Genomic DNA, 12,469 nt, shown 5'->3' on the forward strand with positions numbered 1-12,469 from the left:
CCAAACCAGAGTCAGGATCAGACCTGGGGGTGGGGGAGAGTCCTTTCCCACTCCAGTTCTGTTCAAAGGTGAATGGAATCAACCTGACCAAGGAGCCTGGGACCAAGAAGGACCCCATCAGAGGACTTCCTCCAATGTAGTTTCTCTAGGCTCCCAAGACTTCACCAAGCATGCCGAGTCAAAACAAAATTACCCAACAACAATCTGGAGAACAAGAGAGGACCAAGGGGTCAATGACTTTATTATGGCATAAACACAAAGAGGCCATTTCCTCTCTTTCCTCCTCTCCTCTTCATTTGGGGGAAATGTGGGTTCACAGCAGTTAAAGAAAAAAATCCTACATATCTCCTCTAGGGGTGAGGGGGGGCTGCCCTGGAGAGGAAATGTCAGGCAGCCAAGCAACCTAGGTCTACAGGGTAGAGGAACCAGAGGATTCCCTCCCAAAGTATCTCTCACCCTATCCACCATGGACACCCCGTGGGGAAAGGAGGGCTATATCTCCTAACTTGGAGTATCCTTCAGGCTTCACCATACACATCCTACACAAAGCAGCCATTCTGGTGGCAGAGGGATGAGGTGGCTGGTTTCAATTGGTAGAGAAGGGGGAGTGCAAACAGACTGGTATCTTCTCTTTCTTCCCCCTACTCCACATTGACTGGCTGGACTAGCTCTCATGACCACCTTCCCTTTCAACAGGATAGAAGACTCTCAGAATGGGGGTAGGATTAGGGAAGAGAAGGAAGAAAGCATTAAATCTCAAAACTATCCCATGCCCCAGAAACAATCCCCCCAAGAAGGGAGTATCTTGTCCTTCTCAAGGGGGAGCAGTCCCCCTTTTCTACACAAAAACATATACACATACAACCCTCATCTATATCCCAGTTCCCTTTTATCCATGAATTATCAGTTTATGAACTGAATTCAATTCCTGGGAGGGAGGGGTCAGAGGGAGATGGTACTGGAGACCCCAGGCCCTTGAAGAACATGAGGGAGATGGAATTCTTCCTGTATGGAGACTCCAGGCTCAGCAGAGGACTACACATATGTACTATCTCATGCACACACACACCCACACACAAACACATACACCCCTAATATTAAATAAAATACCCTTAACTTATAACTTAAAAATCCAAACACAGCTAAATCTCACAGAGGGTTCAGTTAGGAGGCAGGAGGAGAGGGGAAATCTTTAAGGAAAGAGCCTTTGTCAGACTTTCCTTTGTCCCTTTCCCAAGAGACCCTACCCAGATGGGAATTAGGTTCCTTGGAATAGCTGGGCTCTCTCTTCCCACATCACACATTATCTCCCAATTCCCAGTGTCTGTCTCAACCAGGCCTCTCCTTCCCAACATCACAATTCATATTCGTTTTTAAACAACTAAAAGAGAAGGGAAAGGGGACAGCTTTTTGGATGTCTCCCTTAAAGGACACATCTTATACATCAAAGAACAACTACTTCATAGGGAGGGAAAGAAAAAAACAAACTAGAGTTTCTTTCCCCCATAAAAAGAATGGCATCACCTTGGATGGAGTCTCCATTCTCTCTGTAACAGAGAACCCAAGGTGGTAGGGGGAGTTGGGGGGGAGGAATTCATACTGAAAAGAAAGATGAAGGGAATAAGCTTCCTACAAGTAAAGAGGAAGGGATGCACTGATGGTTCAGTGAAGGGGTTGGCCCAGATTCTCCCCTCTCCAGACTTAATTAGTCCCTAAGATTAAAAAGAAGCAAGGATAAGAGGCCACCACCCCTCTATCCTACCTAATGCCTAGCCCATACCTCCTACACCCCTACAAAAAAAGGAACAGAATGTGTGAGGAAGAGGTCAGAGAGGAGGAGAAGGAGAATTGAAAGGCCTAGGTTTAGAGGACTGAAATCAGACCCTAGTTTTAGCTGATTTGGGATACTATTATTTTTCTTCCTCGAAAATCCTACTGTATAGTATTCATTCGGAGTTTAGGGTCCGAATCCCCTTCCCATACCCCCAAATCTGCTCTGGCAACTTCTACTAGGAAAGCTCTTCTCCTCCCAACGACCCCTTCCCCTAATTAGAGAAATATAAGGGCATCCTCTGGCCCAGCCCCCTTCTCCCAACCCCTATTTCACTGAGTCTAGCAGGGTGGTTCTGGAAGGGTTGTAGAGATCAAAGGGGAACTATTTCTCCCGAAACAATCTTGCTTTCCCTTCCTCCAACGCCCAGCCAAATGCAGACCCCGCCCCGTGGGGACCTCCAGCCTCCCCCTCCGGAAACCCCAAGGACAGGAGGAGCCCTGTAAGCGGGATGAAAGGGGCCCCGGCCGTGGGGAGGCTCCGGAGGCGCTTTCATGTCCCGGTTCCCAGGCACTAGGGACGTGTTCAGGCAGCTTCCCCTGCGCCCCGGGGTTCAGCCTTGCTCCTCTCCGCTCCCGGACGCGACGTCTCTATCCCTCCCTCTCTCTTCTTTCTCTCTCTCCTCTAGGTACCCAGGCTGGGGGGTGGGGGTTGGGGGTGCCGAGACGCCTAGAGCCAGAATTTGTGTGTATTGGGGTTGGGGCTGTGCTCACAGGTGCTTACTCGCTCCTGCGGCGTCCTACAGGGCCCCGAGCTCCGCCCGGCTTTCCAGGCTCGCCAGTTCCCACTCCCTGCGGCTAACAACCCAAGCATCCCGTCTCCCAGCCCCCTCCTCGCCCCCACCACTTACTCTCTGACTTCGCCTCCAAATAAATAACCACCCATCCCCCTCCCTCCAGAGTCTCCCGCCAATCCCGGAGGGAAAGGAGTCACGCGTCTGAGACCCCAGAGTGGGGAAGTGGGGTGCACACTGGAGCTGGTGGGGGCGTCCAACGAGGATGGCTCAGTTGGACTGCGCGGCGCTGCCCCCGCCGCCCTCCGCTTCCCGCTTGCCTTTACCCCCCGGGGGTTCAGCAGCGGCTCCCGATTTTCCTTCGCACTGTGCTCCGGTCCCAGTCGCCTCCTCTTTGGAGCCCTCGTGGGTTTTCATGTGCTTGGCCAGGTGGTCGCTGCGCATGAAAACGCGGCTGCAGACCGCGCAAGGGAATTTCTTGGTGCCTGTGTGGGTCTGGAGGTGGCGCTGGAGCTCGTCGGAGCGCGTGAAGCGTTTCCCACAAAAGAGCCAGTTGCACACGAAGGGACGGTCTCCGCTGTGCCAGCGCAGGTGCGCTTTGAGATGCGACGTTTTGGCATATGCCTTCCCGCACCCTGGGATGTGGCAGTTGTGGAGATGCTTCTTCTTGGCCCCGTCCGGCCCACAGGGAGCCCCCAGCCGCTCTGCCTCAAGGCAGTTGGGGCAACGGCACACAGCCTGCCCTGAACTGCGAGGCACCGAACGCCGGGAGCCCTTGGGTCGGGCTGCCCCGTCCAGACTGGCATCCAGCCCATGGGTCTCGGGAGCTGCAGCTTCCAGGGGCTTAGCGCCATCCGGTGGCCCTAGCAGGTGCTGTCCGCCTGCGGCGGGGAGGAGATGGTGTGGATGAGTGTGAGGCTGTGGCGCACAAAGCTGATGATCCCCGACATAACCCCCCAGGCCAGCTTGCAACGCTCCTGGGTGACCTGAAGAGGCCAGAGTGCCCTGGGCATGAGGAAGGTCCATCCAGCTTGTACCCGGGTGGATGTCCCACCATGAACCGTCCTCCGTGCCTGGGTGGGATGGCCGGAACCACGACTCATAATGGTGAGACATGTCTGGCTGCAGGAGCTTGGAGAAAGGGCCCGGGGCCAAAGGACTGTCACTTTCCAGGTCCTCACAGGTCACCCGTGAGGAGCCAGCCGGCAGCTCATAGCCTTGTGAGAAGTCCACCTCAGGCCCCAGTGGGAGGTTCTGCAACTCCCCGGCCTGGAGTGGGGAGGGGTAGTCCCCTGCCTCCGGGCTTGTATGGCCCTGGTATGTCTGGAGTGGCTGCAAATCGAGGCGCGGCGGGGAGGCACGGGGTGCTTCCGTGTGCTGGCTGCCCAGAGAGCCGCACACAGCGGTTAGCATTGCCGGGTTCCGGGGTGAGGGACAAGGCCTGTCAGGGTCGACTCAGGTAGGACCTGGAGAAGAAAAGGGAAGGAAGAGATGGGAAAAGTTAGAAGGCGGCTTAAAGTCCTATTGCCCTTGCTCAACGATCCTCTGCCTGTTTTAACCCGCTGGGGCAAATGGCCCCATTGAGAAAGACTGAGGAAGGGTTAAGAAGATTCAAGGTTCCCATGTGTAAGTCATTCCTTACTCCAGCCAGAAACAAGAAATGGCAGCTAAATAGGCTGGGGGTACCTGGAGACCTAGAGCAGTGGTACCAAGGAGTCCAAGCCCAGAGTACTTCTCTCTTCAAAAAAATTCCTCCCACAGGACCCAGCACATCCTAGGAGCTGGGTAATTACAGGCTCGGAGACCAGGCTGCACAACCCCAAGGCGGGAGAGTCCTGCGGCAAAACTCACAGCCCCGGGCTCCCCCAACCTCCCTCGACCAGCCAGAATGCTGTTCCACGTCATTTGATTCCTTTCCAAATGGGGGGGGGGGGCTGACGCCATCTCTGGATTGCTCTGCCTCACCAACGTAACAGGGGAGGCTGCAAAGAGCACCCCAGAACTCAGTGTAATCCACTCTCTTGTCAAAGCAAGGCAGGTTCTGAGATTTAAGGAGGCAGAGTAAACACCGCCTCCCTTCAGTGAGTAGAGGGCATTCCGTCTGCTTAATCACCCCGCTTTCCATCTCTTAGCCTGCCCCACCACACTCCCCTCCCACACCCCAGCCCCCACCTTTTCCCCTGGGGCAGGGACTTCACCCTTCCTGGGGTGCAGATGCAGTGTAGAATTGGGAGGGGCAGAATTTCTCTCTCCCCTCACCCCACACACAAACACCAGGAGAGTCCCCTAGCTTTGAACTGTCAGGAACATTTCTTACTCTGGCACCTAGAGTTTCGCCCCAGCTGGCCCCCCTCCCCCAACGTAATGAAAACCCAGGTTGGAGGAAGGGATAAGTGAGCCCCTCTATTCCCCCCAGGAAAAGCAATAGTAAGAGAAAAGCTTGTCTACGCCTGGAAAATGTAATTGAGGGGAGAGTTGTGTAGAGAAAAGCTTGAGACCCTGAGTCAGAGCAGGCAGCTTGGAGCAATCGCTCAGGAGCCAGACTGTGACATAGGGTACCTGTTTCCCCGTCCGCTCCACCTCCTCCTGCTAAGTTCTGGGAAGTTTGGTGCCCAGGGTAGCTCGTTTGCGACTTGGAAGAGGAGTTAGAGAGGGGGAGAGGAGGGAACCTTCCTACCCTAAGTATGATCTGGTTGCCTCCTAAGCCGTTTCTGCAGACTTTGGAAAGAGAAGGATCGAGGGAAGTGGAGGCGGCGGCGGAGGCGACTGGGGAGGGTCCGGTATGGGGTGGGTCCGTCCGCTGTCTCTTACGACTTCACCACAAGAAAGGGGAAAGGCGAAGCAGCAAGAACAGAGCTGGGGCCAGGGCGGGGCATTCTGGAGCGGGTGGTGGTCAGGAAAAGCTGAGGGGGTGGGGCAGGTCAAAGACCCCAGTCACATCTAGGAACCTGGGAACTCCCCGGGGAACCAAGGGAAACAGATGCATAGTTTCGGTCCCGGGACTTCGAGTAAGAGCTGGAAAAGGACACCCTTTGGACCATGTCCCCAGCCCCCCTCCACCCCCATTCAGGAGCAGAAAGGCGCCGCCGCTCAGTCCTGGTACGCAATAGCCTGCTTGCTCACTCGGGTCATCCCAGAAGGAGAACACTCTGAGCTTCCTAGACCAACGCCTCCAAACCTGCGCCTGTGCAGTTGGGGAGAGAGGCACGTTCTCTCCCGAGTGGCCCAGGATCTTTGCTTCGGAGCAAATCCACCTATTTCCTAAGACAAACGCGTGTGCTTTTCCCCTGGGGCCCACCAGGGCAGAATCTAGAATCCAGGAGTTACTGATTTTAAAACGTTTGAATCTCTCAGCCCCTAGGCTTGTGTAGCTCCCCATTTCCCAGGTTCCCCGTCCTCCAGTTGCCCCAGTCCCTCCTGTTTCCCGACTTTTCAATCTTCTCAGTTTCTCCAGTCTCGCCAGTTTCCCCAGTTTCTCCAGTCCACTCCCACCCCATTCTCTACAGTGCCTGACCCTGCCCATCCTCTCCCAGTCTCCATAGCTCTCCAGAGCTCGGATTCCTGCTCTCCTCTCCCTTCGAGGGGACTATCCCCTTTGCCCTCCAACCGTCGATCTCCTTCCCCCCCCCCACCCTCCCTACCTCGGGACGGGGCTCGGCGAGCAGCGGCCGGCATACACCCAAGAGATGGGCGCTCAGTGGCTCCCAGGGTCAGTGATCTCTCAAATCTCGAGGAGACAAATCCAGAGGGCAGAGCTAGAGACTCGACGGGGCCGGGCTCAGGCGGAGGAGGAGGAAAAGGAGGCAGATGAAACGAGGGAAGAAGGCAAGGGGGAGCGAGCGGGGCCAGCTTCGCCTGTGACTCACGCTCTCTGCCTTCATCCTCTTCCCCTTCACTCCTTTTTCCCCCGGCTTCGGGCCACGCCCAGCTTTACCTGCGGCCGCCTTTAACCCTTCCAGGTTTGGCCTCAAGGAAGCCACAGCCTCTGAGGAGGGGGCGGAGATGGGAAGGGATAATGAGACTGTGCCCCACCTCCTCTTTTTCCTCTTTCTCTTTCTCTCCCCTCCCTTTTTCCTCCCTCCTACCCAAATCCCCTCCCCCTCACTCCCGCCCCAGTTTTTTGGACTAGGCAGTGGGTTTGTCAGGTTTCTGCGTCATGCCCCCTTCTGGGCTGAGCTGGTGGAAACTTTCCTTGAGCTAAAGAGAATTCGCAGATCTCCACGCTGTGCTCCCCGAGGGGAGAAGGGTGGGGGGACGGGCTCGAACCCCTCCCCCGAAGGGGGTCACTTCTCCAGAGCCCCGAAGGCGCCAGGATGCCTAAACGCGCAGTCCCGTAGTGTACATGGGATTAGAGGTGGGGGAGCAGGGCCCTCCCTCCTCCCCCCTGCGCCCCGGACTTGGGAGTAGAGAAGGAAACACTTGAGCGTTAAGTATGTCTTAGGTCCTGGGCCCCCGAGGCCTAATCCGCTGGAAGTTCCCGACTTTTTTCTCCCTTATCCTCCCTGGTTTTCTCTCGTCTCTTTTGCCCTTCCTTTCCTCTTCCCCCCACGTTTCTCTTTTCTTATCTGATTTATTTCTCACTTTTCTCTGATCCCTTTTTTCTCCCTGTTTGTCTCCCTCCATTCTTCATTTTTTGCACCTCACTCTTTTTCTTTCTCCTTTATCTCTTTTCCTCTTTTTAAATTTTTTTGTTTACTTTTCATCGTTCTTTCTGCCTCTCTTTTCTTTCCTTTATTTTTTCATTATTTTTTACTTTCCCTTTCCTCCCCCAACTGTTCGTTCCTCCTAATTGTGATGAGCCTCTCCTACCATCCTCAGTGCTTGATTGTCTCTTCTGTCCTGGTCCTCCCACCAACCCCCTTCCCTTCTATTTCTTGGGTTAGGTCTCCACCAAGAAGTCAGTCACTGGCTTCAGTGCCTTGAAGCGCTGTCCACGTGGACCCATCAGTGATGCTTTCCCCTCCCCAATACATCCAGGCTGTCAAGAGGTGGTCGATAAAGCAGTGACCATCTCTGGACTGGCCAGAGTTTGGAGTAGCAATCGGGGGCAGGAAGATGGTGTGGTTTTTATAGGGATTGATTTCCCTCCCGGTCCATTCAATGAAGGTTGAACCCGAACGCAGAATAATACATATTTATACAGTCATCCCAAGGCAGCCAGCCCTGATCTGGCATCACAAATATACCTGATTCTTTCCTTCAATATTCAAGCATTCAGACAGACTTTGCTTCTAACAATTCAGCAACTCCACTCCCAGGATCCGCTAAACTCAACTCTTGGGGGCCAGAGTTTCCCAAGCGAGTGCCAAGGGCAGATTGCCAGCCACACGAGTACTGTACGCTACACGCCTCGACTGGATACGAGTGTTATCTTTCTCACAATCTACAGCTATTCCCGTGCTTAAATTGTAACAGATTTACCAAAGAAACTGACCAAGAGCCGGATCCTGAGGCAGTCGCTCTCTGGATTCCTGAATTTCCAGTCACTATTTGTTTACACGGGCTTCTAGCAGATATTGTCCTTTACGTAGAATTTTCGTGATATTTGAAATCCCATGATAAATAGTTTGTTGATGACCACATCAAGATTTATTTATAATTCAAGAAACTTTCACTGAGCGTCGAGTTCGGAGAGGGGGTTGGGCTAGGCACCTGTGTTCACAGCATAGCGAGTGATGCCCCCAGAAACTGAGTCTGACCTCCACCAGCCCCACATGAAAATCAAGATTATTGTGTTTAGTCTTACGAAAGGTTTATGTTCATATTCCAGAGAGAACGCTGGCTAGAGAGTCGGGAGATCTGGGTTCGAGTTCTCGGCTTTGACCCTTTTAGCTGTGTAACTTTGAGCAAGTCACTGAAACTTTCCTCAAAAAGTTTCCTGAAAAAGCAATAGTAACGCCTGCCCTGCCAAGCACCTCGAAAAGGCAAACCTTTGGTTATTATTTTGGCTATTTTACCCGATGGAATGGTTCTTTGATGGCAAAGGTTATCTCGCTTTTGTCTTTGTGTCGTCAACACTATAGGGTAAATGCTCGTTGAGCCATTAATTGCTACCGCTGTATATGACATTGCGGATTTCAAAGCACTTTCACATCGTAGGTATTACTATTTTCACATTCGTAGTTATAATCCAGCCATCCTGTCTCTATCCATAAATTTTAGATCCACATTTCTTTGGATAACTGGCCCTGTGAGGCTTTTCGAAGTTAAGGTTATTCTATCCACACCTATTTCAAGAGCTACATCTGTTCTTCGCCATCTACACCTGTGCTCACCTTCTGCATATTTCTACGTACAACTCAGTTCAAAGTTACAAAACAGCCCCGAAGTGGCAGGTGCGCGATCCACGTCCCTTGGATTTCAGGTTTTTGTCCCACGGGCAGCCCACACGTAATGAGCGGCAGAAGCAGAGTGTTCACGCTCTCCACTCGGTCCCCGTACTCCATCCTCCCCTCGGGAATTCTCTTTCAGGCATTCGGAGCGGAGGAGGCAGCCGCTCATAGAGAAAGCTTCAAGCACGCGCTCACAGCTCCAAGCCCGGGCCACCGCCAGCTCTCAGGGAAGCTGAGATACCCTTGCTATCAGACACACTACGAGGGTCCTGTCTGGGCCCTCCCATTTCCACCATCTCAACCCTCTCTGCGAACTCACAAAGTGGAATGGGACCCGCAAGAGTGGTTGTCTAGGGAAGGTGGACGCGGAAGCCCGAGGCCTGGGTGCGTCTATTCTGCGCCTGATTCCCCCACTGTAGGACCCATGCTCCCCGATCCCAAGTCCCTTAGTCCCGATTGACAATCCTCAGTCTCCTACTGGAGCAGATTCTCTCGGTCCTTCTCATCCCCTAGCCCCATTTTAACACTTTTGTAACTAAGTTCGTCTCTGCAACACACAGACTGTGTGACCGTGAACAAGTCATTTAACTTTTCCATGCTCTAAGCAACTATTTGGTGGAGAGAAAGCACATTGGTAGAGGAAGTTTCTCAAGGACAGCTCTCTACACCAGTGAAATCACAGATCCAGTACCTACCATAAGCCCCTATCACTACGGTTTTAGGAAGAACCATCATTCCCTCTCGCCTGTGACCTCACTTTGGGGAGCTTCTGGCTCCCCATATTCTCCTCAGTCCCAACACCATAAATATCTTCGAACTTGATAATGGTTCTTATTGCTAGATATTATAAGATACCCCTAAAGTTTTGGTTATTTAGACTATTTTATAAATGGCCGGTAACTTCCTGTGAAAAAACCCCTTCCATTAATGTAGACCTGCAGCAGTCCTGTAAGGGGGTGGGGGAGAAGATAGTGAGAGGTTAAATTACTTCCCCAGGGTAATACAGGCAGAATGGTATCAAAGGTGAGATTGGGGTCTCTCTGGCTCCTGTGGCTACACTACTGGGCTACAAAGCAATAGGGGCGTTAATCTGTAAAACTCTATTCTTCCTGGAATGTGTTATCCTAGGGATTTAAGCCCAGAAATTTAATTCAACACACACAGATTGAGCTTCTAGGCTATGTATTGGAAGAAGGGGCCCAGCTGAGGAATATGCAGAGATAAAGAGGAAACAGTCCTTTCCCCTCCAGGAGCTTCCAATTTATGGAAGGGAGCTGAGAAGCTGATAACATAAAGATATATGATGATTGAAATTCGAGGACACAGTGAGGAGGACAAAATGCTTCGAGAAATGTTTCTGGGTCTGTCACTTTCTAAACTCTTAACTAGAGCTACTCTCTAGACCACCCCTTTGTGTAGTCTGTTTTAAGGCAAAGCTGAAGGATTTTGGTTTTGGTGAAATAACAGTGTCACAGTAGTGGCTCATGTCACCATTTCTCATGTAAGCAACCCCCCCCAATCCCCCCTCCACACACACACACACCAAGTCCTAACCATGCCAGGATATTGGGCAAATGTGTCCAGGAGCTTGACTCTGTCTCAGCCTCTCTGACTCTCTCTCTCTGTCTCTCTGTCTCTGTCTCTCTCTCTGTCTCTCTGTCTGTCTGTCTGTCTGTCTCTCTCTCTCTCTCTCACACACACACAGCAGAAAAGGACAACTCTCAAGAGGATTCCTCAACATAGTTCAGAGTAATTCCCTACTGCAGTAAAAAGGAATTGTCTATATGTTCCCTCTTCCTTTCCTTTTTTTCAGGTAATTGGAGCACTCATTGCCATGGACCAATTCTAAAATGGTTCCCCACCCGACAAAGGCAATGGTAAGAGGAGGTCATAAACAACATCTACCTTCCTTCCAGATTTCAGTACAATGAATTGGTCTCTCTTGGGGGTAAAGTCTGACTATATACATTACTCCCAGGTATGCAATCTCCTCCCCGCCCCCAAGAATCTGAATTGGCCAACACTACAGAAATATTTTGTGAAGTTCTCCCCCTCTAATCCCTCCAATAATCCTAAAGCAATTATTAAGCACCTACTGTGTCCCAGGCACTAGGCTTAGTCACTGAGGATACAAGTAAAAAAAACATGAAACAAGTCCTACTCTAGATTTTAAACTTACATTCTGAATAATGGAGGAGACATGATCAGAGCCCCAAGAATAATATCTTAATAATGTCCACTTCCTTTCTGTCCCTTCTAGCTTACCCTGTGGCTGCTGGTCCATCCAGCTGACTTTTTAACTCCAAGCTCAAGGCTCTTTCCACTATATTCTCCCTAATATAACTGAGTATAAAAGGTCTGCATATCTATATGAATATGTGAAAGTATCAGAATATGCATATACAAATGCTTCATGTATGTATAAGATATATGTTAGTCTTCTATCCTCTTTCAGACTGGGACCTCCCCAAATACAGAGAATTGTCTTAACATCATAGCATCACATATTTAGAAATGAAAGAGAGCACCTAGTCAAAAATTTCTCAACCTGGGTTCGCAGATAGATTTTAGATGAGAAAGATGACCCTTTTATTTTCATCAAACTCTGAAATTTAGCATTTCCTTCAATTATGAATGTAGGTAACAAAGTATTATTCTGAAAATATATCCATAGGCTGCCAAAAGACACTTTAATGTGTCCAATCCCCTCATTTTAAAGATAAAGAAACTGTGCCCAAGGTCACACATAGAGGAGAAAATGGCATAGATAGAATTTGAACTGATTCCTCTAATTCCAAATCCAGGCTCTTTTCCAATATACTCCTATATCCTTTTTTAAAAAATCTCCATGTTTCTCCCACTCTCCCATTCCCACCCACCAATCTTTGACACCATGTCCAAGGCTCTGCACCAAAGTTGAGTGTACTCGACATGCTGCTGCCTGACTTCATGTTGTGTGTGTGTATATATGCTTCCTTGCCTCTGTTATATATACATCTCTATGTGTTTCTGTGTCCCTTAAAGATAGATCTATTGATGTCAGCAAATGATCATACATATAGGAGGCTCCCTAGGAATAAACTTTTCAGAACTGCACATAAACCATGACCTACTTTTTCAGCTTTATCACTTCCCTTTAAGCATTCCTCATTGATTCCCAATAGCATAAATTTTACCACCAATCTGGAAATCTATCACATGAACATGTCCTGCATTTTTTCTCTCCCCAAACTTTGTTCATGCTGTACCCTATTCCTGGAAAGTCCTCTTTCCTGGACTTCTTTGCCTTTTAAATTCCTAATTATCCCTTACTTTATTTTCATCACATTTTTTTGATATTTTTTGTTTTTACAATCACTTGAATTTCCAGATAGAGACCTCCCTATCTTCCCTACCCAGAGAACCATCCATCACGGATGACAAAGGTTAATAAGAAAAAGAAATAGAAAAGGAGTTCATCAAAACTGATCAACTATGTCTAATATTAAAAGCCACATTCCATGTCCATAGTCTCTGCAAAAGGAAGCTTATTTTTTTCAACTTTTCAGGTGCCAAACATGCCTATTCATCTTT

General features: G+C 50.3%; 1 protein-coding gene across 5 annotated transcripts; it reads right to left on the reverse strand.

Annotated features, from left to right (window-relative positions):
- Window positions 1–205: 205 nt before the first annotated feature.
- On the reverse strand, window positions 206–6,549 carry SP6 (Sp6 transcription factor). 5 transcript variants are annotated; one of them, XM_069064299.1, is made up of 2 exons: window positions 6,206–6,549; window positions 206–4,030 (listed from the first exon to the last, which is right to left on the reverse strand). In XM_069064299.1, exon 2 carries the CDS (start codon window positions 3,975–3,977, stop codon window positions 2,835–2,837), a length of 1,143 nt encoding a protein of 380 aa, XP_068920400.1. In that variant the 5' UTR covers window positions 3,978–4,030; window positions 6,206–6,549; the 3' UTR covers window positions 206–2,834. The 5 variants fall into 5 exon arrangements, with proteins under 5 accessions (XP_068920400.1, XP_068920403.1, XP_068920402.1 ...); XM_069064302.1 differs by lacking the exon at window positions 6,206–6,549 and adding an exon at window positions 5,242–6,080; XM_069064301.1 differs by lacking the exon at window positions 6,206–6,549 and adding an exon at window positions 4,530–4,686.
- Between the last annotated feature and the right edge of the window lie 5,920 nt (window positions 6,550–12,469).

This window comes from Petaurus breviceps, unplaced genomic scaffold, assembly GCF_028583685.1.
Source record: "Petaurus breviceps papuanus isolate PSGF00001 unplaced genomic scaffold, PetGlider_PUasm1.0 90630, whole genome shotgun sequence".
Classification (NCBI taxonomy): Eukaryota; Metazoa; Chordata; class Mammalia; order Diprotodontia; family Petauridae; genus Petaurus; species Petaurus breviceps.